This window comes from Mus caroli, unplaced genomic scaffold (genome assembly GCF_978045245.1).
Source record: "Mus caroli unplaced genomic scaffold, Mus_caroli_1 scaffold_9, whole genome shotgun sequence".
Taxonomy (NCBI): Eukaryota; Metazoa; Chordata; class Mammalia; order Rodentia; family Muridae; genus Mus; species Mus caroli.
Window position 1 is genome coordinate 128,409,816 of NW_028227264.1, and position 27,510 is coordinate 128,437,325.

The 27,510-nt window shown below is 40.0% G+C and overlaps 1 protein-coding gene across 4 annotated transcripts in view; it reads left to right on the forward strand.

Moving 5' to 3' along the window:
- The window catches only part of Sarnp (SAP domain containing ribonucleoprotein), a 58,399-nt gene that overhangs the window by 12,649 nt on the left and 18,240 nt on the right, over positions 1-27,510 (forward strand). For 2 of the 4 annotated variants that reach the window (XM_021174310.3, XM_085843305.1), the window contains exons 3-9: positions 2,386-2,429; positions 3,464-3,531; positions 10,362-10,413; positions 12,059-12,132; positions 12,583-12,611; positions 15,599-15,624; positions 17,645-17,713. In XM_021174310.3, the coding sequence (XP_021029969.1) occupies positions 2,386-2,429; positions 3,464-3,531; positions 10,362-10,413; positions 12,059-12,132; positions 12,583-12,611; positions 15,599-15,624; positions 17,645-17,713 (362 nt within the window). Of the gene's footprint in view, positions 1-2,382; positions 2,430-3,463; positions 3,532-10,361; positions 10,414-12,058; positions 12,133-12,582; positions 12,612-15,598; positions 15,625-17,644; positions 17,714-27,510 lie in introns of all 4 variants that reach the window. The other 2 variants (XM_021174308.3, XM_085843304.1) reach the window with 1 other exon arrangement.

The following is a 27,510-nucleotide window of genomic DNA, read 5'->3' on the forward strand; positions in this document are numbered from 1 at the left end:
GTGGGGAAGATGGGGAGATTTCTTAGGCTTGCTGCTTAAGACCAGCTTCAGGGTCATTGTGATACCCATCTCAGGAAAAGGAGGAGAGTGATAGAGAGGACATGTACATATGCACCACACACATACTCATACAAACACATAGAATTAACATACAAAATAGGAAGATACATTGCTTTATACAGTATTTTAATTCTTATCATTGGTAATGAGTCCATAGCCTTACTTTCGATTTCATCTCTTACTTGTTTGTTTATTTGTGTTTTTTATTTTCTTGAGACAGGGTTTCTCTGTGTAGCCTTGGTTGTTCTGGAACTCAACTTTTGTATACCAGGCTGGCCTTAAACTCAGATTCTCCTGCCTTTGCCATGTGCCACCACCACCTGGCTCTATATTTTTTAGGTTATATATATGGGGATTTGGAAAAATGGTCTAGTAGGTAAACACTCTTGTTGCATAATCATGTGGACCTGAGCTTTGGTTCCTTAATAACCAGGTGCGGTTTAGGTATCCATACTGGGCTCTTAATCTCTCAGTCCTGGAGAGTGGCAGTGGAGTGATCCTGTTTGTATACATATATATGGTGTGTGTGTGTGTAAATGTTCTGTCTTTACAGACACCAGAAAAGGGAATCAGATCCCATTACAGATGGTTGTGAGCCATCATGTAGTTTCTGGGAATTGATTTCAGCACCTCTGAAAGTGCAGTAAGTGCTCCTAATTGATGAGCCACCTCTCCAGCCCCTGTCATTGTTCTTTTATGTTTTTTTCCCTTGGTGTTCTTTAGTAGGAGTGCTTAGTTTTTTTGTTTTTTGTTTTTAATCTTTTTTTGTTTTTTTTTTTTTTTTTGGTTTTTCGAGACAGGGTTTCTCTGTATAGCCCTGGCTGTCCTGGAACTCACTTTGTAGACCAGGCTGGCCTCGAACTCAGAAATCCGCCTGCCTCTGCCTCCCAAGTGCTGGGATTAAAGGCGTGCGCCACCACTGCCCGGCTTTTTTTTTTGTTTTTTGTTTTTTTTTTTTTTTTTGGTTTTGTTTTTAATCTTTTTTTTAAGATTTATTTATTATATGTAAGTACACTGTAGCTGTCTTCAGACTCTCCAGAAGGGGGCGCCAGATCTCGTTACGGATGGTTGTGAGCCACCATGTGGTTGCTGGGATTTGAACTCTGGACCTTTGGAAGAGCAGTTGGGTGCTCTTACCCACTGAGCCATCTCGCCAGCCCTGCTTAGTTTTGAAAACAATTTTTTCACCTATTTTGTTGTATGTATGTGTGTGTATTTATGGGTGGGTATGCACATGTGTGGGTACCTGAGGAGGCCAGTAGACGGTGTCAGATTCCTTGGTGCTGGGATTACGTGGAGTGTGAATTGCTTCATTTGGATGCTGGGATCTGCACCCTGGTCCTGAAGAGCAGCAAGCACTCTTAACCCTGAGTCATCTCCCCAGTACCATCTTGGGTTTTTTTGTTTGCTTGTTTTTATTTTTATTTTTAAGATTCATTTATTTATTATATATACAATGTTCTGTCTGCATGTGTGCCTGCAAGCCAGAAGAGGGCACCAAATCTCATTATAGATTGTTATGAGGCACCATGTGGTTGCTGGGAATTGAACTCAGAACTTTTGGAAGAGCAGCCAGTATTCTTAACCTCTGAACCATCTCTTCAGCCCCTGTTTGCTTGTTTTTTAAAATAAATCCTTTCCTACTATCAAATCTCTTGGTGTTTTGCTTGTGAGACATTAATGGTTGAGCCGTCTTTCTAGCTTTCTACCACTTTCAAAGGTATTTTCTTCATTATTCTGTCACCACTCCCCCCCAACCCACAACACACACTCACTTGAGTTCAACTGTTGGGTATTGTACTTAGGAGCCACCCACTTTGTTATTTTAGACAGGCTCTGTCACTGGGATCTGGCTGTGCTTGGCTCCCCAGGTCTGAGATTACAAGGGTACACCAGCATACCTATGCAAGCACCATGCACCTTCTTTTGTTGTTGTTGCTTATTTAAGACAGGGTGTTGTATAGTCCAAGATGGCCTCTGTAATTGAGGATGGCTTTGAGTTTACTGATTGTTTTGCCTCTATCTCCCATGCACCATCATATCCAGTTCTAATTATTTCTTAAATTAATTTTATACTGTGACTTAATTACAATCTAATTGCATTTAGTTTTTCAGTTCAAGTGGAATTCAGTTTTATGCTAACATTAGATAGAGATCTGGTTTTATTTTCTCTAAATGTGGCTTAAAAGAATTTTCTCTAAATATGTATTATAGGAATTGGTTCTGCATTATTGGGTTGTAAAGCAAAGAGGTTGTAATTTTACTCTTAACCACTGTGATCAAGTGATCAAGGCTTGACCTGAATATTTTAATGTTCTTTAGCAGAAGAAGAAGCAAATGAAGAAGATGTACTGGGAGATGAAACTGAGGTAAGTTGGGAAAAGTTAGTCACTGGCCTGCTAATGTGTCAGTTGCTTACTGTTGGTGATTCTTAGATGCCTGAGAAGAATAAAAGGCTAGTTCATTTTGGAGTTCTTATGTTGTGTCCTGATGGATATTCCTTTATTTTATAAAAGAATTTAATTCATGATTTTGAACTAGGGTCATATAGCCTCAGATACAATATGTAGCTGAGGATAATCTGAACTCTGATCTTGCTATTCCCACTGCCTGAGTGTTGCCATGTCCAGTTTATCCTTTTTTTAAATGGGTATTTTTTGTTGTTGTTGTTTGTAAACTGCATGTGTAAGTGTATGAAATACTGGACTCATGTAGAGTTGAGGACAACTTTTCTGGAGTTAGTTCTCTCTTTCCACCTTGTTTGAGGCACAATTTTTAAATTTTATTTTATTTATTTTTAATTTTTTTATTGTTACTGATGAGCTGTGTGCTCCAGGCTAGCTAACCCTTGAGCTCCAGAAACTCGTTTAGTCTTAGCCATGCATCTTGCTGTGGGAGTGCTGGGTTGCAGATCAGCATCACTGAGTCTGTCTGGCTTTTACCTTGGTTCTGAGAATTGAACTTAGGGTCTCATGACTTCAGCCAACTTGGGCCCTTAATGGGTACTTTTTGAAGATTTTATTTTATTTTGTGTGTGGGTATGTCATGTGCATGTGTGTGCAGTACCTGTGGAGGCTGGAGGTGTCAGATCTCCTGGAGTTGGAGTCACAGGCAGTTAGGATCTGCCTGAAATGGGTGCTGGGAATCAAACTCAGGACCTTTGAAAGAATAGTATGCACTCTTAAGTACTGAGCCATCTTTCCAGAACTCCTTATGGATATTTTTTTTCCTCTTTCTTTTTGGTTTCTTGAGACAGGGTTTCTCCATGTAGTTCTGACTGTCCTGGGACTTGCTTTGTATACCAGGCTGGGTTGGCCTCATGAGTGCTGGGATTAAAGCCATCACTGCCTGGCTCTTAGCAGATATTCTTGATTTGTGTTAACCATGTATCATTTGGTTTTAGGAAGAAGAACCAAAGCCCATAGAACTGCCTGTTAAAGAGGAAGAACCTCCTGAAAAGGCTGTTGATATGTAATTACCACTTTTTATTAATCTGTGTATGTGTGTGGAGGGGGTTACCTCCAGAGACAGGGTTTCTCTGTGTAGCTCTGGCTGTCCTGGAACTTGCTTTATAGACCAGGCTGGCCTCGAACTCAGAGATCCCTTGCCTCTAATTTCCAAGTGGTGGGATTAAAATCGTGCCCTAACATGCCTGATTCCACCTACTTTTTGAGACAAGGTCTTTGGCATAGAGTTCACATCGAGTAGAATGACTGGCCAGTGAGCCCCAGGGCTTGTCCTGTCTCTACCTTCTTGTGCTGAGGTCTTAGGCACCTGCTCCACACCTGTCTTTCACAGTAAGATTTGGGCTTGAACTCAGTTTTCCAGGTTTGTATGGCAAGCATTTACCAGTGGAACCCTTAGGATCCCAGATAGTGCTTTAAAAAGTACTGGTTTAAAGTTTCATTATATATTCCCACTGACCTTTTCATTTCTGATAAGGTCAGGTGTCTTTAGAAGGTCTGTTTTAAGTATGTTTTCAGTGAAGAAAATAAATTTTCCTCTTAAGTTATGTATTAGGTGATTAGAACCAAGTTAACTTAAATACAGGCACAGTTCAGTTCTTCTAGCCTTTGTTCTTTTGTGAGCCACTATAATAGATTATTCAGTTAGACTCTATGATTCCCTGTGCATTGTAAATTTCTATAAAGTATTTTAGTACTAGCCTCTGCTTCCAGAGTGCTAGGACTAAAGGCATGCTCCACCATGCCCAGTCCTGTAAACCCTTACTTGAAGTTATCATAATGGATAGTGTAGACAAAACAATGTACATAATGACCTAACTTGTAATGGTCAGCACAGGCTAGGTGAAATTATAATGGCATGATTGAAATGGGCTTTTGCTACTGGCTAATCAGTCACAGTGTTTCCAGGCATGAAATAGATAAGAAGCCTGTTGCATTTCTGTTTGATCTGTATAAGCAGAAAAATTCTCAAATATAAAGAAAGGCTACATTAGATCATGAGAAAGGCAGTTTGTCTTAGTTAGGGTTTTACTTCTGTGAAACACCATGACCAAGGCAGCCCTTATTAGGACATTTAATTGGGGCTGACTTACAATAGAGCTCCAGTCCATTATCACTAAGGCGGGAACATGACAGTGTCCAGGCCAGCTTGGTGCAGGATGAGCTGAGAGTTCTACATCTTCACCTGAAGGCTGCTAGCAGAATCCTGACTTCCAAGCAGCTAGGATGAGGGTCTTAAAGCCCACACCCACAGTGGCACACCTATTCCAACAGGGCCACACCTACAAATAGTCCCACTCTCTGGGCCAAATGTATACAAACCATCACACAGTCTCAGCTAGTGAATCAATTTTCAGACTTGAGCCAGTTTGCAGACCTGGAACCACGTGAATGAAGAGGTAGTCAGGTTCCCCTGAGGAAGAACCTTGATAAGATACCTAAAAGTTTTGATGTTAGCCTTTCTTCAGTTCTTTCCCAGAGAGACCTGCGGCCTTTTACAAGGATAACTACCCTGGGGGAAAGGGAGCAATTAGACTTTACGGGGAACTTTTGGATACTAGTTCTGAATTGATACCGATTCCAGAAAATCCCAAGAAACGTTGTTTTAACCCCATTTAAAATAGTGGTTTATGGAGGCCAGGTGATTAATGGAGTTTTGGCTGATGTCTGACTCACAGTAGTTATCCAGTGGTTACTTCCCCAGTTTCAGAATGTATAATTAGGATAGATATATTTAGAAGTTGGGAGAATTCTCACATTGGTTCCCTAACCTGTGGAGTGAGGACTTTTATGGTTGGAAAGGCTGGAAGGAAGCCTTTAGAGCTGCCTCTGCTAGGGAACATAGTGAATCAAAATCAGTATCTCATCCCTGGAGGAACTGCAGAAATCAGTGCCACCATCAAGGACTTGAAAGGTGCAGGGATGGTGGTTTCCACCACATCTCCCTTTAACTCTCCTATCTGGCCAGTGCAGAAGACAGATGGGTCATGGAGAATGACAGTTGACTATCAAAAACAAAATCAGGTAGTATCCAATTGAAGCTGCTGTACCAGGTGTGTTCTTACTTGAGCAAATTAACACATTTTCTGGTTTCTGATATACAGCTATTGATCTAGCAAATGCCTTTTCCTTAGTACCTGTCCATAAGGACCACTAGAAGCAATTTGCTTTCAGTTTACAAGGCCAGCAGTACACCATCACAGTTTTGCCTCAAAGATATATTAACTCTCCTGCCCTGTGTCGTAGTTTAGTTAGAAGGGATCTTGATCATATGCTCGTCTAAGTGCTGCACTATATTGGCAATGTTATGCTGAATAGACCAAGTGAGCAGGAGGTAGCAACTAGTTTGAACTCATTGGTAACATATATGTGTATCAGAATGGGAAATCCAGCCAAAATTCAAGTACCTTCTACCTCTGAAATTCTTAGGAGTCCAGTGGTGTGAGGCATGCAGAAATATTCCTTGTGAAAGAAACACAATGTTTAGTGGGCCTATTTGGATCCTGGAGACAGTACTTTCCTCACTTGAGTATGTTACTCCCAACTCGTATACCAAGTGACTTAGAAACGTTGCTAGCTTTGTGTGGGGCCTGGGACCAGGAGAAGGCTCTATGACAAGGCCAGGCTGCTGTGCAGGCTGCTGTACCCCTTGGACCAGATGATCCAGCAGACCCAATGGTACTTGAGATATCAATGGCAAATAGGGATGCTGTTTGGAGCCATTGGCAGGCTCCTATAGGTGAATCACAGGAGTCCTTTGGGATTTTGGAACAAGGTTCTACCATCATCTTCAGACAACTATTTTTCCCTTTGAAAGGCAGCTCTTGGCCAGCTATTGGGCCTTAGTGGAAACTGAAGGTTTGACAATGGGCCACCAAATTACCATATGACCTGAACTGCCCATCATTATCTGGGTGTTTTTTTTTTTTTTTTTTGGTTTTTTGAGACAGGGTTTCTCTGTATAGCCCTGGCTGTCCTGGAGCTCACTTTGTAGACCAGGCTGGCCTCGAACTCAGAAATCCGCCTGCCTCTGCCTCCCGAGTGCTGGGATTAAAGGCGTGTGCCGGGCTGGTGAGATGGCTCAGTGGGTAAGAGCACCCGACTGCTCTTCCAAAGGTCCGGAGTTCAAATCCCAGCAACCACATGGTGGCTCACAACCATCCGTGACGGGATCTGACACCCTCTTCTGGTGTGTCTTAAGACAGCTACAGTGTACTCACATATCATAAATAAACAAACAAACAAACAAACAACAACAAAAAAAAGGCGTGTGCCACCACGCCTGGCTATCTGGGTGTTACTGGACCCACAAAGTCATAAAGTAGGACACGCTCAGGATCAATCTATTGTCAAATGGAATTGTACACTATTGGGCTGAGCAGGTCCTGAAGGCACAAGCAAGTTATATGAAGAACTTTCCTAAATGGCTATGGTTTTCACTCCTATTAGGGGTTGGGGGGACAGAGACAGTGTCTGTTGTAATGGCTATTCTTGGTTGTCAGCTTGGCTATATCTGGAATGAACTACAATCCAGAATTGGAGGGCTCACCTGGAGGGCTGAAAGACAGTTTCTGACCTGGATCTTGGCATGGAGATCTTGAGGTATCATGACCAGGAAAAGCTTAGGTCCAGGAAAGGTAGTACACATCTGTAATCCCAGGAGACTGAGACAAGGAGATCTCTTGAGTTCAAGGTCAGTTTGGGACAGAGCAAGTACCAAAGCCACACCTTTAATTTGGGCCACGCCTGCTGGAGGCCTGCTTGAGGACATTGGAAGAAGGAAGATCCACCCGTTTTCATCGGCTTGCATTTACTCGCCAGCACCTTTGTTAGAACCTACTTCTACAGAAAAGTAGCTTAAACAACTTAACCTTGTGGAACTGAACTACTGGATTCTTGCACTTGGCATCCACAGCAGCCCATTGTTGGCTTAGATGGACAACGAACTGTAAGTCATCACGATAAATTCCCTCAATATGGAGAGACATTCCATAAGTTCTGTGACTCTAGAGAACTCTAATATACCTGGACTGAGGATTTGAAATCTCAAAGCCCTCCTTTCCTCCAACAAGGCACAGCTAATAATGCCACTCCCTTGTGACCAAACATTCAAATCTGTGAGCCTGTGGGGGACTTTCAACAAGGCCATACCATCTAATCTTGGGGCCTACTTGTAGAACTTGTGGCTGTTACTGTTCAAACCACAGTTACTTTCCAGAACATTTTTGGTTTTTTGTTTTAATTAAATTTTCCCCACTCCCACTTTTATCCTAAGTTTAAACTGAGGACCTCATGTATACTAAGTATACAGTCTATACTCAGCCTGCAATATGGCTTTATAATTAGATATAGTACCTAGAGAAAATGATTTAGTGAAATAGTTTTAAAGTATTTTGGGGATTTCTGGTACAGGAATAAAGAGCAAATGAATGTAGCGGTAATTAGCTTGTTTGGGTTAAAAGTAAAGAGGTTTATTTGAAAATGGGTCATATTAGAATATGTAAAGTATAAATCTCTTTTGATAGCTTTAATCCTTTTAATGGATATTGCAAGAAAGACATTAAAAACTGTCCTGGAATTAAGTATATAGACCAGTCTTGCCTTGAACCCACAGAATTGGGTATAGTAAAACTGCTTTGCAGAGAAATAGTTATGGTTATAGGCAAAATTATATGGAAAGATTTTGAGTCCTTATATTTAGGGAAATAATTTTGTATGTGACTGGATAGAGAAATTAGCCAATTAAGAATAGAAATTTCCCATGAATCCTGTGAGGGTGTGATGTGCGTTTATTGCTTGGGTTTAATGTGTCTAAGGGAATGGGAATATAATATGAGAAGTTCCCTCTCAGGTTCTCTTTTTACTCTGAGGTTTACTGTAATGATTGTTTTTCAAGATGTGAACATTGGGTTAAGTCCCCAGCTCTCAGTGAAACTAGATGCAGTGTTGTGTGTTAATAATCCCAGCACTAGAGAGGTGGAAGCAGAAGGATCAGAAGTTGGTAGCATTCTCAGCCAAGTATTTGAGATACTGTCTCAAAAACAACAAAAAATAAACCAAATCAAAAGGTGGAAGTCATTATCCTGACGTTGATGGAGAAGACTGGCTCTGGCTTTTCCTGCCCCTCAAGGATTGGAATTTAAAAGGTGTGTGCCACCAAACCTAGCTTTTGCCCCTGTCTTAGGAAAAAAGAAGTAAAAGTTTATGTTTTATTTGAAGTCCAATTTCATTAAACGCAGTTTTACTGGGCCTGGTGGATCAGGCCTGTTTGGTTTGTCTCACGACAAGGTTTGTGAGACAGCCTGGCTGTTCTGGGGCTTGCTCTGTAGACGAGGCTGACCTTGCCTCTGCCTCCCGAGCACTGGTATTTGTTTTTTGAGGCAGGGTCTCTGTAGTCCTGGCTGTTCTGGAATTTAGTATATAGACCAGTCTTGCCTTGAACTCACAGATAACCTCTTGTCTCTGCTTCTCAAATACCGGACTTAAATGTGAGTGCTAGCATGTCTGGCTGTGCCCATGCTTTTAATCCCAACACTTAGGAAGCAGAGTTCAAGGCCATCTGTTCTATATAGGAATTTACAGGCCTGCCAGGGTTATAAGGTGACACCCAGCATTAAAAAGATTAAAAAGGTAGGGGATTGTATAGTAGTGCACACCTGTAATCTCATCATTAGAGAAGTGGAGGCAGGAGAGTTAGGAGTTTGAAGATAGCTTTGGCTGAATGAAAGGGGCCATGATTCAGACAACAGCAATAAAAAAAAAAAAAAAATGGAGAGTTAGCAAACAGTCTGAATATTCCAAGGCTGGTTTGAATCCCTTGTATATCCAAAAGGAAATCTCTTTACATCATCTTACGCCTGAAGTTATGTGTGAATATACTTCTCTATCTTGTTTTAAGGTTTTTTTTTTTTCTCCTGAGCCAAGACAAATATTGTAGGACTTCCTTATGGTCAGCAGGGGGCATTCTTTGCTTGCCTGTTAGTCTAAGGACTTCCAACAAAAAGATGGAGGAGAATCAGGTTCCAGAATTGCTTCCTCTGAAAATGTCATTAAACCATTACTACCTTTCAGGGCATCAAATGGGAAAAGTGTTTGGGATATTGGAACAAAAGCTGCCCATGTCTCTAAATAAGGGACCTTAATGAGACTGGTTATGACCCACAGTTTTATGGGAGTTGTTTGTTGGAGAGTTAATGCCCTTCCATTTATCCTGGGGACTTCCGAACTTTGTCTCCTGCCCCTGCGGTCCCCCTCTTTTGTTTTCTCTTAAGCCTTTTGACCAGTAACTTACCATGTTTTCCTAATTCAGCCCCCACCTCCTTAGCCTTTCTTCTTCCCACCCACTTCCTGTGGCATTTTTATTTGTTCTGCTTTGACGGTTTCAGCTAGAGCTGCAATCCCACGGGAGCAATAGGGACTTATAAAAGAAGGAAATCAGGGCTGGTTCAGCACTAGTTAAATATTGTGATGAAAATTGAGAGTTTCTATGTAATTGGAGGTTGGAGATACAGTTCTTAGTTCAAAAGTAACTATAAAGTGTCTAAAAGCAAATGAAATGACTTATGTGTGTGTCCCTTCATCCCTGTATTTTTAGCCTGACTTCTTTGCTGATTATGGTCTCGAACTTTAGTTAAAATAACTTAGTTTTATTTTAATTTTTCTTCTCAGTTGGTGACAGTTCAAGGAGTCAGAGTTGTTGTGGGCTTCGTGTTTCTTTGGATTGAGGGGTGGTAGACACATGTGGGGCAGAGGACATAACTCAGGTGGTTCTTGCACATTTCTAATGCTTTGGGTTAAGATAGCAGTTTTCTGACTTTTAAAAATCTGTCTTCTTAGGGCATCAGAAAAGAAGGTGGTAAAGATTACATCTGGAATACCTCAGACTGAAGTAAGTATTCTTTTTTTAATTTTTATTGAGGTGTGGGTGGGGCTGTGAATGCATAAATGCCATGGTATATGTGTGGATAGAGGACTGCCTTCACTTTGTTGAGGTAGAGGTCTCTCCTTTAAAAACATTTTTTAAAATTACATTTTATTTATCTATGGGGGAGCCGTGTTTGTGTGCGAGTGTGCTTGTGTAGGTCAGAGGACAACTTGGGGGAATTAGTTTCTCTTCTAGCATGTGGGTTGCAGAGATAAAACTTAGGTTGTCTGGCTTGGCATTGAAGAACATTACTCACTGAACTGTCTTGCTGAATTTAGTCAGGACTCTTGTTTCCAGTGCTGTGATGTGTACACCAGGCTAGCTGGCCCATGAGCTTCCAGAAGATGACCACCTCCCATCTTGCCACAGGAAAGCTTGGTTTATAGCTGTATACTAGCACATTCTGCCTTTACATGGGCTCCTGTTATCAGACTTGCACAGCCTGCACTTTCAACCACTGAGTCCTCATTTTTATATTTATTTTTTGTTCCTTAGAATAGCAATTTACTGTGTAGCTCAGGTTGGCCCCAAACAAAATCTTTGTACTTCAGCATCTCGGGTGTTAGGATTCTAGATATGTGCCACCATGCCTGGCTGTTTCTGTTTTTAACCTTTTCTTCTGTCATCATCATTATTTAAAATTTTCAGTTAGGGCTGTTAAGTTGGCACTGTGGGTAAAGATCTCTGTGGCTAAAGCATAGTTTGATCCATGTAAATAATTTATTCATAGACAAATTTATTAAGGGAATTAGGGGAATATTGACAATTGATGTTTCTTTCTCTACCAACTCAGGAAAATATTTGGACTGGCATAGTGAGTTGTTATCTTTAAGCTGTCATAGATTACATATACCACTGTAGCCTTAATAGTATCTTAATATATTAGAGTTTGAGAGGATTGTGTGTACTTTGGAAAAATAGCAATGGTAGATACTTCTTTAAGTTGTTAGTTGTTAGCTGGTGAGAGTGAAATTTCTTTGGATTCTATCTCAAGATGTTTGAAATCAGGTTTCATTTGAGATCTTGTGTTCAGTTTTGTACTTTCAAGGTAGAGGGGTTGTTGTTGTTGTTTTTATACAGGGTTTCTCTGTGTAGCCCTGGCTGTTCTGGAACTCACTGTGTAGACCAGGCTGGCCTCAAACTCAGAGATCCACCAGCCTCTGCCTTTTGATGCTGGGAGTGTACCTCCATGCCTGGCTCATAGTTGAGATTTATTCACTTCTTTTAGAATTCAGGCAGGAAGTGTTTTGTTGTTGTTGTTGGTGGTGGTAGTGGTGTTTTTAGATTACCTGTACTGAAACCAATATGCTCCTTTGATATACTCCCCCCCCCCAAAGATATACTTTTTCAAACAAGATAGAACTTTTGGGGTTTGTGTAGAATATGGATTTTATTCTTTTTGTTTTTGAGAATGTGAATACGGGGGGGGGGGAGATTAATTGATTGATTGATTGCTTTCTAGAAACAATTGTGTTAAGCCTTAGAATGGCTGCTACCTGATATGGTCTAAAGTTGTCAGTATTTCCGTTAGATCTTAAGAAATGACCATAACTAATTTTTTTTTAAACAAGAAATTACAGTTTTAATTTTTTCATTTATTATCACTTAGAGAATGCAGAAGAGGGCTGAACGATTCAATGTACCTGTAAGCCTGGAGAGTAAGAAGGCTGCCCGGGCGGCTAGGTGAGTGCTTCTACCTGTTTGGATACAAGATAGAAATGTTATGGTGGTGTAGGGGGTCAGATCTTTGTTTCTTGTTGTAATTGTTGGTTTTCAGTAGAAGTGTTTTCATTGAACTTAATGAATACAGTTTGGGTCATACTCAGGACATTTCTGCTGATTTGGATGTTATAGCTATCACTGAGTTTTGCCATCTTTGGTCAGGGTTTTTATGATAGGTAAAAGTCAGGAACTGACAGCTGCTCCTGAGTCTGAAGATTTCTTTTAGTGGACTCTTGGACTGTTGGTGAGAAGGAGAGTAAACTGAACCTCTTTCATGGGGTTGTTAGAATTAGCTAATGATTGCAAAGTTTGAGATCACAAGAAAGAAGTGTCATGCACCCTTGACACGGACACAGACAACTAAGGGTGTGAACAGCTTCCTAAAATTTAGCTTGTTTTTTCTTCTTACAGGTTTGGAATTTCTTCAGTTCCAACAAAAGGTGAGAATACAGAGGTTCTTCTGAGAAAGTTTACTTTGGTTTTTTTCTGACTATAGATTTCATTCCTCCAAATTAGATTAACTTTGTTGGCTCTAGAAGCCCTTAAGAGGCTCTGCATTTGTACCCTTCAGACCTCATGAATAATTGAGAGAACGTCCTGAAGTTATGGGGAGGAGATCTCACCATTGGGTTTCTTTTTTAGGACTTCTGAGAAATCTTTAGTACCTTGTTCATTTATTTTTGTGTCTTATTAGCATAAAACTATGTGTACTTTTTTTAGTGCTCTGAGCTAACATAGTATTAAAGTGAAGGAGACTGTATTTAACTTCACAATTTTGTTTTTAAGAATTTACCAAGAAGTAACCTCTGATATATTTAAAGACTTAGCCATGAGGCTTGTGTTACTACCATATATATTGATCAGTAAATTAGAAAAAAAAAAACCATGTATCCAATACAGTATTAACTGGTTAAGTGTAAACTGTAGTTTATTAGACTATGTAGAATACCAAAAACGATATGTTAAGGGCTGTGGAGATGGCTCAATGGGTAAAGTGCTTGAAAAGAATTTGATCCCCAGAACTCACATTTAAAAAAAGAAATAAAAAAGCAGGCTATGTAATGCGTACTTATAGTCCTAGTGGTTGGCAGGCAGAGGCGGGTCGGGTACCTGGGCTCTGGCTGGTCGTCCTGACTAATTGGTGAACGTTAGGCCAATGAGAGACCTCTCTCAATAGAACAAAACAAAGTAAACAGATCCTGGGGAACCATACCTGAGGTTGTCCTCTGGTTTCCACATGTACACATAAAATACAATACTTTAAGATAGGGTATAGCACACCATTGCATACACTAGCAAGATTTTGCTGAAAGGACCCAAATATAGCTGTCTCTTGTGAGACGATGCCGGGGCCTAGCAAACACAGGAGTGGATGTTCACAGTCAGCTATTGGATGTATCACAGGGCTCCCAATGGAGAAGCTAGAGAAAGTACCCAAGGAGCTAAAGGGATCTGCAACCCTATTGTTGGAACAACATGATGTACTAACCAGAACCCCGGAGCTCTTGTCTCTAGCTGCATATGTATCGAAAGATGGCCTAGTCGGCCATCAATGGAAAGAGAGGCCCATTGGACTTGCAAACTTTATATGCCCCAATATAGGGGAATGCCAGGGCCAAAAGAATGGGAATGGGTGGGTAGGGAAGTGGGGGGCGCTATGGGGGACTTTTGGGATAGCATTGGAAATGTAATTGAGGAAAATATGTAATAAAAATATTAAAAATCAAAAAAAAAAAAGTGAACCATCATAGGCACAATGTAAGACTATGTACAGACTGTCAGTTATAGCAATAATACAATAAATAAATAAAGCCATATATGGACCATAAAATACAATAAAATTAAAATTAAAAAAACAAAACAAAACAAAACAAAAAAAAAAAGATAGGGTATAGCAGTGTGTTCCTGCATTTGGGAGACAAAGGCAAGAGAATGGCCATTTGAAATCCAGCCTCAGCTATATATTAAAAACTATCTCAAAACAAGAGCCAGGATGGTGGTGGTGCACACCTTTAATCCCAGCACTTGGGAGGCAGAGGCAGGCTCAAGGCCAGCCTGGTCTAAGAGTGAGTTCCAGGACAGCCAGGGCTACACAGAGAAACCCTGTCTTGAGGAAGAGGGAACAAAAGGGCTTAGTAGCTGGATCTGTACCTCAGTTTATAGTGTTCTCACCTAACATGCAAGAGAAATGGACAAAGGATTTGGGGTTCAAGGTCATCCTCTGATGCATACATACTATATTAGTTACTTTGTTGTTGACCTGATAAAATACATGACGGAAGGCAACTGGAGCCAGAGAGAATTTATTTTGGCTTATGGTTCCAGAGGGTTAAGAGTTCATGGTGGTGGAGCAGAGGCAGGGCACCAGGCACCAGGCATGGTGGCAGGAACAGAGAGCTATGAGCTCCTATCTTGAAACATAGGCATGGAGCTCAGAGAGTGAACTGGAAGTAGGCTGGGCTTTCTTTTTCTCCAAGCCCACCCTCAGTGATACTTCTGTAGTAAGGACACATTTTTGAACCTCCTAAAACACCAACAACAACTTGGGCATGCCCAAGATTATGGGGGACATTTTTCATTCAAGCTGATGTTTGTCTCCATTTATGAATTAGCTTCACACAAATGGAAGCATGTGTGTGATCTGTTATCTTTTGTAATTAGCTTTTCACTTAGTGTAAAATTTCGCCTAGAACCACAGGGCGACCTCAGACTTGCTGTGCAACTTTTCTTGACTGGTTCCTCAGATTTACAATCTTCCCAAATGCTAAAATTACAGGTCTGCACCTTCAGGCCTGCTCTGTGGTCACATCTGTTTGTGTATTAGTGCTATGTCACTGAACATTATCCTCAGCCTAGCATGTTTACAGCATTGATAATAAAAAAAGTCTCATTCATCTTATTGCTTATAATATATATCCTACTTTAAGCATGTCACATTTTATTTATTCAGTTATCAGTTGGTACTTGTTCATGATGAGGTAAAAAGGAAGTTGGTGATTGTTGCATTTTATCTGATACAATTAATGATGACAATTAAGTTTTTGTATAGATGTATGTTTTCCTCATTTTTTGAACCAATGTCTAGAAGATAACCTATGTGGAGTTGATTCTCCTCTTCTACCTTTACTTGGGCTCTGGGGATTGAACTGCCAGGCTTGTGGAACAAGCACCTTTACCTGGTGAGCCTTCTCACCAGCCCCAGTGTCTAATTGCTAATAACCACGAAAGAACCTGTGGAAGTAACTTATAAATTCCGTTTGTAGGTATTGTTCTTTTTTTAATTAATTTAATTTTTGAGACAGAGTCTCATGTATGTCTAAAGGGTTTTTATCCTGTGTATTATGTTTATGGTTTTAATTTGATTTGAAGATTTAATTTTATGAAGTTTTAAAAATATTAAGTCACTTAAAATTTTTTATTTCCTTAGGTTTATCATCTGACACCAAGCCTATGGTATGAAATCTTTTTTAATCTTTTAAAAAGCCAGATTTTTTTTTTAAAATAGTTTTTAATCTTTATTTTATATGAATGTATACTCTGCCTGCATGTGTGTCAGTACTCCATGTGCAAGTTGGGTGAGTTCTGAGTTACAGACAGTTGTGAGCTGCTGTGTGGGTGCTGGGAATTGAACCCAGGTCTTCTGGAAGAGCAGCCAGTGCTCTTAACCCCTGTGCCATCTCTCTAGTCCCACAAAGCTAGATCTTAATTCTGTACAGTTTTGAAGATCGAGTCTCTGTCAAATGAGAGGGGACTCTTAGGTCATGAGTTGGTAACTTTTCAGTATGTCCTGACTTTTAAGTGTTTGAAATGGGGAAATTAGAAAAAAAGATAACCTTCTTTCTTATCAGCCATTACTTTAAAGGATAAGTAGATTTTTATTAGCTAAAGGCTAACCCTTTTGTTTTATGACCCTGAAGTTTTAGGCCTTGTCTAGTAGCTTTTAGTCTAATTCTTTAAAAAAACAAAACAAAACAAAAACAAAACCCTTTTGTTTTGTTTCTTCAAAATAGGGTTTCTCTGTGTAGCCCTGGCTATTCTGGAACTTGCTCTGTAGACCAGGCTTCCCTCCAACTTGAAGACCATCCATCTGCCTCTCTGCCTTTCTACCTCTGCCCCTGCCTCGAGTACTGGGACTAAAGGTGTGTCCCCACCACTGCCCAGCTTCTAATTCTTAATGACAACAGGGAATCTGTAGAAGCAACTTAATAAGTTCTATTTGTAGATATTGTTCTTTTTATCTTTTTTAAATCAATAAGTTAATTTAATTTTTGACACAGGGTCTTATGATTCCTGGGCCAGCCTGGATCTTGCTTTTAGCTGAGGATGGCCTTGAACTTCTGATTCTCTTGCTTCTACCTGCAGAATTCTGGGATTGCAAGCATGCACCACTCTGCCTGATTCATGTGGTACTAGGGATCAAGCTCAGGTTAGTCAGGCACTTTACCAACATGTCCAGCCTATTGCCTCTTAATATTGTCTATAAATTTAAGAGAAGTCAGGTATGGTGGTACATTCCTGTAATCCTACACTTGGGAGGCAGAGGCAGGTAGATCTTTATGCAGTTTGAGGTCAGCCTGGTCTACATAGTGAATTCTAAGGAAACCAAGGCTATATGGTCAGGTGTCAGAAAAAAACCCAAACCAAAACAATATATGTATATATTTATATATGTTATACACATATATTTGAGAGTAAAGAGTGAAGAATGGAGAGTGGTGTTTTCTAGGCCATTGTGACTAGACAGTGGGTTTTCAAAATAGTGTTGTGATAAAATATATTCAACTCTGAACTCCTGCCATAGTCAGTATTGTAAGTGAAATTGAAATATTTTATTGTTATTTAATATGTTCTAAATGGTTGTACCAAGGCTTCTAAGAAAAGAGGAAAGAGAATTGAGTTGAGTAGTATCATTTATAAAGTCTTATAAAGTTCAGAAGTTTACCTTTGCTTAAAGATACATCACTTAGCAGAGTTTGGTGTGACATGCTTGTAATCCAAGCATTCAGGAGACTGAGGCAGGAGGACTATTGCAAGTTTGAGGTTACATAGTGATTTGAACATACTATTGCAAGTTTGAGTTACATATCTTGGGCTTCATAGAAGAAGAACCTGTCTCAGAAAACTAAAACTAGTCTACTTTTAGAGATTGTATAGTGGGAATTAATGAATTTGGACTGTGAATGGTGGACTTGTTTGTAGTGGTGAAGATTTTTATACATGGTCTTTTTTGAGCAGTGTTTAGCTTACTTTGATCTTGAGCTCTTTTAGGCTCAAGTAAGGGTTAGCTGAATCCTCTGCTGTCTATTTCAGAAAAGGCTTTTTAGTTATCACTGGGATGGATTTATGTCAGTTAGTTCCTGAATTTGACACATGGTATGTTTGATTCTAGGTAGACTTATTTGAACTCAGTTTTGAACCATAGTGTCTGCCTTCTCTTTCTTTATTATTTTTTAATGTATTTCTATTTTTGTAGGTTAACCTGGATAAACTAAAGGAAAGAGCACAGAGATTTGGTTTGAATGTCTCTTCCATCTCTAGAAAGGTAATATATGTTAGCTGTAATTTCTTTTTTAGAATATTAGAACAGCGTGGGAATTTGGAAATGACTTTTGGGAAGTCATTTTGTGAAGCTGGCTTTTTAGCACTTCATTTTTATGTCATTTGAATATCACTGTCCCACTATTGATTACATCAGATGAACTATTTAACAAAATAATTTTGTTCAATAGATTGTTTTCATATCTTTTTTGTTTGTTTGTTTTTTGGTTTTGTTTTGTTTTTTTGGATTTTTTTTTTTTTTTGAGACAGGGTTTTTCTGTGTAGCCCTGGCTGTCCTGGAACTCACTCTGCAGACCAGGCTGGCCTCGAACTCAGAGATCCTCCTGCCTCTGCCTCCCAATTGCTGGGATTAAAGGCGTGCACCACTACTGCCTGGTTGTTTTCATATCTTTTACCCAGACTACTAAAACAGCCTATTTCTCGTTGAAACATTGTTGAATATAGTTTAATCCCAGTGCTTGGAAGACAAGTGGGTCTCTGTAGTGAGACCCTATCTTTAAAAGAAATGATATGGCCTACAGTAATGCTTTAACTATTCTGGTACAGACGTAATGGGAATAAAAGAGGAAACATGTACCTAGAACAAAATTTGGAGTCCATATAGAAATGTTTATGACCACCCTGCCCCTCTTTCCCTTTTTAAGATCACAGTCTACTTATCTCTTCATACTATAGATGTACAGCTTGGATACATTAACAATCTGAGGAAACTATGTTTTTAGTTTTTGGCTGACTTTTTCATAAGTGCACATAATATTTCAGGGTTTTTGTTTTGTTTTGTTTTGATTTTTGTTTTTCGAGACAGGGTTTCTCTGTGTAGCCCTGGCTATCCTGGAACTCACTTTGTAGACCAGGCTGGCCTCGAACTCAGAAATCCACCTGCCTCTGCCTCCCGAGTGCTGGGACTAAAGGCGTGCGCCACCACGCCTGGCTAATATTTCAGTTTTTAGCTGTATAACTGTTATACACATTAGGCATTACCTAGAAACTTAAAGAGCTCCTTCTTCCCTCTCTTACTCCCATCTGTAGGCCATCTTCCCTCTTTCTCTTTGCTAGTGAGAGTCATGTCTATTCATGCCTCTACCTCAGTTCCCAGTGAATACGATACTATTGGTTTAGGATAAGGGAGGTGACAACAGAGAGTGCCACTGGCATTTAGACAATATTTATACAAAAGGTTTTTCATTTAAGCCCTATGGTCACTATAGGCTAACAAACATCACTTCTTCAACAAAATAAACCCACATAAATACAGTCTGCCTAAGTTGTATTTTACTGTTCACCACCTTGTTTTTCAGTTTGACTGCTCATTTTCTTCTCTATCAGTTTTCCTTGTCTCCAAAAGACATGTTTGTGTAAGTCCCCCCTACTGGGGGATGGGACTTGGTGATAGTGAAGAAGCAGCGATTGGAGAGAGGGAATGAAGACAGTTCAGTTGATTATTTATGGTCAGAGGGCATGGATTTTGCTAAAAACCAAGTCTGAAAAAGCAAACAATCAAGTCTGGATTTAGGTCTATATATTGACTGGTCTGTCTACTTTGAGTAGATTGTTTGCTTTATTACACACTGACATAGTTGGGAAAGTAAAGCTTACTATTTTAGGAATTTTACAAAATGCATGTTGATTAATAAGATGAAAAGCAAGTCAAGTCTAAACACTATGCTGAACACTGCATAGTGTATTTGTTTTTCTTCCTTCTCAGGACTATATTGGGCAAGTGTTAATGATTTTTGTGGATCTATAGCCTTAATAATTTTAGTTTATCTTCCTTTTTCTCTTCTGGAATATTACCAGATTTTTCCAACACTTGGAGCTTTTCATGTGATTAACTATCCTGCTAAGTAATCCTTTTCTTTTTCTAGAGTTTATTCTTCTTGTTGGCAGGTGGTTGTGAGGCTAGTGATTAAGTTCAGTGCCTTGTATGTGCATCTCAAGCACTTTGACTGAGCTGTACAACTCTACCCTAACCCTGTATATTCCTGGTTTTCATAAACACACACACACACACATGTTTATTATTGGCTAGTGATGAGAAATGTTGTAGTCTGTTAATTTTGTGAAGATTCTCCCTGAAGTATGTTGAGACACTAAGGAAGAGTCAGTTCCAGTGTGTGTTGTCTCACTGTGTGACACAAGTTACTTTTATGTAACTGTCTTTTCTACTAATTGTACCCAGCTCCCAGATAATGACTTTGCAACTTATTTATGAATAGATGCCTAGGTCATAAGCTTGGGCTTGTTCCCTGACTAGTTTCTAGCTTACATTACCCATTTATTCTATCTTATGTGTGCCACATGTCTGTTTCATATAGCTCTTTCACAGTCTGGATGGAGTATCTCCCATGTAGACTTCCCCAGATTACCAGTCTCTCTCTACTGGGGCTCCCACCTCTTATTTCCTGCCTTTTGCTAATAAGCCATCAGCTTTTTATTGACAGGTGATGCGTCCACACAGTACATAAGAGATTCTCCCCACACTTTTGAGGGTATGAGATAGGAGGGTCAGGAGCTCATGGTGATCCTCACTGCATAGCAAATTCAAGACTAGGATGGGCTGCATGATATATTCTCAAAAATTAGAGGGGCAATGTAGAATCCTGTATCTGTTTGGGTTTTTTTTTTTTTTATGGTAAAAAAAATAAAACAAAAACATACTCCTTTTACTGGCCCAGTAGAACAAACTTTGAGGGAGGGCAAGGAGCTGATGAAAGAGAGACAGTAGAGGGGACATTCTCTGACCTCTGTTTATCCAGTCATCTGGTTCTTCTGTCCCTGCTGGGGTGGAGGACTGAACTGAACTGAACTGAACTTGCCCTTTGTCTCTAACAGATAAATCTTTGGTTCCCTCCCTTATTTCCCTTCCCCAACCTTTTCTACTTCCTGTGTGCTTACAGTGATGTCATTATATGTACCATTCAGCTGTAATTGAACCACTTGGGTATAAGAATTTGGAAGAAAGCGGGGCAGAATGGAATTTTTTTCTCTTAAAAAGATAATCTTAATTTGAACTATATAGTAATGGTTTTTCTTTGCTTCATTTGGCTTGCTTTCCCACTCTGCCCTAAGATTAGACATACTTTTTTTAATTTGATTTTTTTTTGAGACAAGGTTTTCTGTTTATTCCTGGCTATCCAAAAACTTGCTCTGTAGGCCAGTTTGGCCTTGGACTCATCCCCCCTTCTCTGCCTCCCAAGTGCTGGAATTAAAGGTGTTCACCACCACTCCTGGCTGATAGGCACACTTAAATTAGCCATGTTTTAGGGGGATATTGTTTAGGGATATGACTGTAGCTTAATTGGTAGAATGCTGGGATCACTCAGTTGCATTCTCACCACTTTGTAAACTGGGTGTAATAGGGTATTCCAACAATAACTCTTAGGAGGTAGACGTGGAGGATCCAAGGTTCAGGGTCATCGTCAGCAACATTGTGAGACCAGTTTGGACTACATGAAACCCAGTCTCAGGGTTTGGTTTTAAAATTTGGAGAAGCAAAGTAGAAATTTGGATGCTGTATCAATAATATCAATAATTATGGCTAGTACATTGCTCTGTTTATCATAAATTTTGTGTTTGGGAATTTCTTTTGTTAAGATTTAATATATGAATATACTGTTGTTCTCTTCAGACACATCAGAAAAGGACATCAGATCCCATTACACATGGTTGTGAGCTACTATGTGGCTGCTGGGAATTGAACTCAGGACCTCTAGAAGAACAGCCAGTGCTCTTAACTTCTGAGCCATCTCTCCAGCCCTGAGAAATTTCTTTTTTTTTTTCTTTTTTTTTTTTTAAAGATTTATTTATTATATGTAAGTACACTGTAGCTGTCTTCAGACACTCCAGAAGAAGGCGCCAGATCTCGTTACGGATGGTTGTGAGCCACCATGTGGTTGCTGGGATTTGAACTCTGGACCTTTGGAAGAGCAGTCGGGTGCTCTTACCCACTGAGCCATCTCACCAGCCCCCGAGAAATTTCTGATAGAACATTTTCAAGAACTATATGATTGAGATCACTAAGATCTTCATATGTTTTGATTTATGTTTCATTTCATTTTCCTTCTTACACACACACACACAGAGCATAATTTATGAGCTATAAGAATCTGTGTAAGAGGAAATAGTGGTGTGTTTGGTTTGGGGCATGAGGCTATATTACTTGTGTTACTGGGCTTTGGTTTGGTTTGGTTTGGTTTGGGGCGTCTGTGTGTGTGTGTGTGGTTTTATTTAATTTTGTGGGCAGTATTGGGTATTGAACTCACTCAGCAAGCACTCTACTATGGAATGATAGCTACAACTCTGATGGGGTTTTTGATATCAAATTTTGCTGTCAAAGATTCCTGACCTATGAATTGTAGAAGCTAATATCATCATTGATATTGATAAGGAGGGTAGCAGTTTATACACATGGGTACCATTCAAACACAATTGAATAATAACTAATAGCTTCCCCTAAAAGCAGGGTCTTACTGTGTAGACCTGACTGGCCTAGAACTCGATATGTAGACCTGGCTGGCTTTGAATTCAAAGAAGAGGCTGTCAGATTCCCTAGAACAGGAGTTTATGGATGGTTTTGAGCTACCATATAAGTGTTGGGAATCAAACCCAGGTCCTTTGCCGAGGGAGACCTTTTATAGGTAGTTATAGCAGGCAGGGAAGTGAATCACAAGAGGTGAGAATGAAAACTTGGTTCATATTGACTTCATCAAACTGAATCAAGATTTAAGGGAGTCTGGTCCTAGGCAGTTTATTCCTAACAAATGTAAACACGGTATTGTTTGGAAAATGTTTCCTGGTGTAATACAATCCTCAGTGTGCAAGGAAGCGTAACTACATCAAAACTTGACTCCAAGCCGGGCGTGGTGGCGCACGCCTTTAATCCCAGCACTCGGGAGGCAGAGGCAGGCGGATTTCTGAGTTCGAGGCAAGCCTGGTCTACAAAGTGAGTTCCAGGACAGCCAGGGCTACACAGAGAAACCCTGTCTCAAAAAAAAAAAAAAAAAAAAAAAAAACCAAAAAAAAAAAAAAAAACTTGACTCCATACATATTTCTTCCAAGAATATACTGTCTAGAGATAGGCTGCTTAAGGGCCTAAGGAAGGGACTGGCCTGGTATCAGTCATACAGATAGCATGGAGGTCATTTGGGCTATTAGCCACCTCTATTAGTTCTGTTTGGGGGAGCTCAGGAGAGCCTCTGGCTATACAGATAATGAAGGGTCATTTAGACACTGGTCCTAGTTATAAGAACTTGATATGGGCTGGCCCAACAGATAATGCAGATCCTTGGGCTATTAGTTATTTCCTATTACTGGTTTTCTGGATGGAAAAACAGGGTTTTTACATCTTTCTCATCGGAGGGACAATCCTACATTGCTTAGCATTCCTGGTTTCTCTGGAGAACTGTGGACATAAGTACCTTTGAGCTCTGCTCCCAATACTCTGCAAGGGCAACAAGTGCTCTTAACTTTGTAGTCATATTTCCAGTCCCATGATGCCCCCCTTTTGATATTCTGTGGCCCTTACATGAGAGGTTGATATGCGTGTCCTGTTTATGGCTGAGCATTCTTAGCACACTAACCAGTTATGAGTATGCATGGGCTGCTATGTACTGCAGAAAAGCAGCTTTTTGACCAAGATTGAGAGTAGCAGTAGCCTGTGAATATAAATATAAGTATTTATTTAGAAGATAGTTTGACACTGTGTCCATTTAGCAAGTAAATAATTGTGGGTTCCCCACCTCGGGATTTTGTCCTCCCTAGCCATGTGCTTTGCTAGGTTTACAGTACCACAGGTGGATTCCCACATGTGGGGAGTTGGTTACCCACCATATTGGTCATACCATTATTTCACTCATGGGTATGTCTGTTAGTATTGTAACACGCAGAGACCACTGCTAGCTAGTGCACTGATGAATTTTAACCCCATTTCAGCTCCAATTGGTCTACATTGTGGCACTGTGAAAGCTAGCCAGCAGGGAGGAAATTTTCCAGTTATTTCTAGCTTGATATTTCTGTCTCTGAAGCAAAGTGTGCTATGTATTCAATACTGAGGTTTTGGTGAATAACCAAAAACATCAACAGTTGGCTGTGTGACTTTGGTGGCCTTGAGGATCTTCCTGCCCTATTCATAGGAAAACATATCCCTTACTGGGCATTCAGATTTTCATTTTATAATATGTCTTCTGGAGGAAGCATTGTTCACCCATGCAGGACAGGATAGCTCTGTTAAGACACCTTTTTAAAAACAATTTAAAAATTGTTTGTTTCTTATGGGGGTGATGGTGTGTGTGGTTCTATGCTTGTGTGTGTGTGTGTGTGTTTGTGCATGTGTGTGAAGGTCAGGACAGCTATTATATGTATGTCTGAATGTAAGTATAAGTATCATGTGAAGCTAAACCTGGTGGCACATGTCTTTAATCCCAGCACATGGTAGGCAGATACTGATAGATCTGTAGGTTAGAGGTCAGCCTCTTCTACATAGAGAGTTCCAGGACAGCCAAGGCTACAAACAAGGAGCCTGGTTCCCCCACCTCCCCTTCACCTCCAAAGCACTGTTGTGCCCACTATAGAAAGAATTTCTTGTGAACTGTATGGAAACATCACCTGTCAATATAAAAGCCTCTTGCCAATGATCTGAGGCAGGAAATAGGAGGTGGGAGTTCTCCCTCTCTCAGCATTCCTTAGTTTGGTGTTGGTTTGTCATCCATAGCCCCACATCCTTTTTTTAGAGAGAGGGATAGAAACACTGACCACTGACTTAATCCCAGCCTTCCAGAGGCAGATGAAACTCTTAAGTTCCAGGTCAGTCATGGCTACACAGTGAGACCCTGTCTCAAAAGTAACAACAACAAAACCAGCTGAGAGTAGTCGGATGCAAGCCTTTGATCCAGCACTCAAAAGAGAGGGGCACGGGCTGGTGAGATGGCTCAGTGGGTAAGAGCACCCGACTGCTCTTCCAAAGGTCCAGAGTTCAAATCCCAGCAACCACATGGTGGCTCACAACCATCCGTAACGAGATCTGGCGTCCTCTTCTGGAGTGTCTGAAGACAGCTACAGTGTACTTACATATAATAAATAAATAAATCTTTAAAAAAAAAAAAAAAAAGAGAGGGGCAGGTGGATTTTGAGGCCAACCTGGTCTACAAAGCAAGTCCAGGACAGCCAGGGCTCTGTTACATAGAGAAAACCTGTCTGGGGAAAAAAAAAAAACACAGAAAAACAAAATGCAATCAAGTAAGTTGATGCCTGGGAATTGAAATGGGATAGGGTCTCCCAGGAAAATAAGAATGTCACTGAGTAACGTCCTATCAAGACTTACTTGTCTAGCAGCTACTGAGTGTGATGTCAGTGATGGCTGAAAATAGCCTGAGTGTCCTGTTAAAATCTAGAACATGATAATTTCTTTCCTCACATCCATTCTCTGTGGCTTTTTTTGTATTTTGGTTTGGTTTGGTTTGGTTTGGTTTTTGAGACAAAGATCTCAGGCTGTCTTTGAACTTGCCATATCTGAAGCCAACCTCCAAACTGATCTGCTTCTGCCAGCTGCCCCACCCAGATGCTAGTTTTCCTGGTTTTTGAGTGTGGTATTTTATTTTGTTCTCTTTAATTAGTATTTTATTCAAACCTTTTTAATTTCCAGAGCAGAGTCTTAGGATAGAAATAGAAGTAATACCTTTGCGATGTTCAGGATTTAGAGTTTATATAAAAATGTTTGAGTTTTCAAATATGTAACTGAGGATATGTGTCTTGTATTTATAACTATTATATGTATTTTACAGAAACACATTGAGATTGATCAAAAGACTTAATGTGGACTTTAGAGGATATTTTGGTGTAGAATTAGCTAGGGTATAACACTGAGGCAGTTACAGAGTTCTTACTATCTATAATTCTTTCCCAACTTTTCTTTAAATTTTTTTTTATTGTTGTATGTATATGGGTATTTTGCCTGCATCTATGTCTGTATGTATATAGTGCCCCAGAGAGGGCATTAGATACCCTAGAGCTGGAGTTGGAAATGGTTGTAAGTGCTGTGTGAATGCTGGCAGTTCAGCCTGGGTCATCTGGATGAGCACCCAGTGCTTTTAACTACTGAGTCATCTCTCCAGCCTCCCAGCTTTTTTCTTTACTTTCATAAAGTCCCTGAAGCTGAGATCTTTATTTGTAGTATTTGTGGGAAAATAAAGCAGATGGAAGCTTTATTTGGATTTAATGAGAAGATGTTTTTGGGATTTTTAAGTAAGTACTTTGTCAAATATAATTGTAGTTATTTCTAAGTATGACTGCACATAAGTAAAGAACACCATTGTCCTTTTAAGAAACATGGTTCCTGGCAAGGCATGGTAGCTCATACCTTTAATCTCAAGGTGAGTGTGTACATTCAAGACCAGCCTAATCTACAAAGCAAGTTCCAGTTAGCCAAGGTTACACAGTAAGACCCTGTCTCAACAAAAACAGAGAGATAGCTCCTTAGTCTAGCAAAATGGCTCAGGAGGTGAAAGTACTTGGTATTCAAGTTTGGTAGCTTGGATTCAGTCCTAAGAACAAATAGTCAAAGTAGAATTGACTCCCCAGAATTGTTCTCTGACCTTTACAAGCATGCCACAAACTGTTACATGTGTGTGCATATGTATACTATTAATAACTAATTACAGAATACAGATCTATAAGCTTGCCCTCTTGAGATTCTGATATATTAGGTTGGTATGACACCAAAAATCTGTGTTTTTTAAGTAGTTCAAGTAAAAAGACCTTCATTCTATATTTCTGAGAACTCAAATAAATCCCCCCTTTTTGTATTGTTATTCTCTGAATATTTGGGGTAAGATAGCATTTACTTTTTCTTAAAAGTTTTACTTCCCTTTATTGACTTCTTGACATTTCTACCAAGTTCGGTATCACTTACCCTTAAAAGCAATAGCTTCCTGCTTCTAAGGGAAGGAGGTGGTGACTTTTAATAGAAATTGGTTTCCTGGGGGTCTTAAGTGTGAAGCCTTCATTTCCTCTACCTGCTTTTCTTTGTCCTACAGTCAACTAGAGCAAAGCTGAGAAGATCTCTTGTGAGAGAGAGAGAGAGAGAGAGAGAGAGAGAGAGAGAGAGAGAGAGAGAGAGAGAGAGAGAGACAAAGGCAGAGAGTTAGTTGAGTGTGTGTGTGTGTGTGTGTGTGTGTGGCCATTTGGATTCCAGAAAAAAGTGATAGAAACTTTTGAGAAGAGTTTTTGATGAGTGATCATGACTTTGGTTTCAATCATACAAAGGTAGAAAACATGGGTCCTTGGGGGTTTGTGATTCTATTGGACTTTACAGTTCTCACATACTATTGTCCCCAGAATGTTGATTCTGCTGTGCCAGAAACTGCTGAATACAGGAAAGATGACTACTGTATATGTTTAGGGAATGTTATTAGAACTCTTTACCTTGTGTTTGCTAAGGTGGCACGCTTCTGCTAGTCTAGTGTTTCATCTTTAATCTGCGTAGGCTGTGCATACATAATATTAGTTTGGGGGACTATTTTGTTTTCTCTGCACTGTCTAGCATAGAGGCTCAGGAAAAAACAAGGTCAGGTGAGTTTCAGGAAGCAGAGAAGTGACAGCTGTATATTGTCATTGAAGTCTTTCTGAGAGAACAGCTATCAGCTATTGCCATTCACCCTGTAAGTATGACATTGGAAGCTCATTTACCCTGGGGTTTCATAACCTTTACCTCTGGGAAGTCAAGGCCATGTCATATTTATTTCCCGTTGTCTCCTGGGCTCTGCTTTCTTTCTTTTCTTTTTTTTT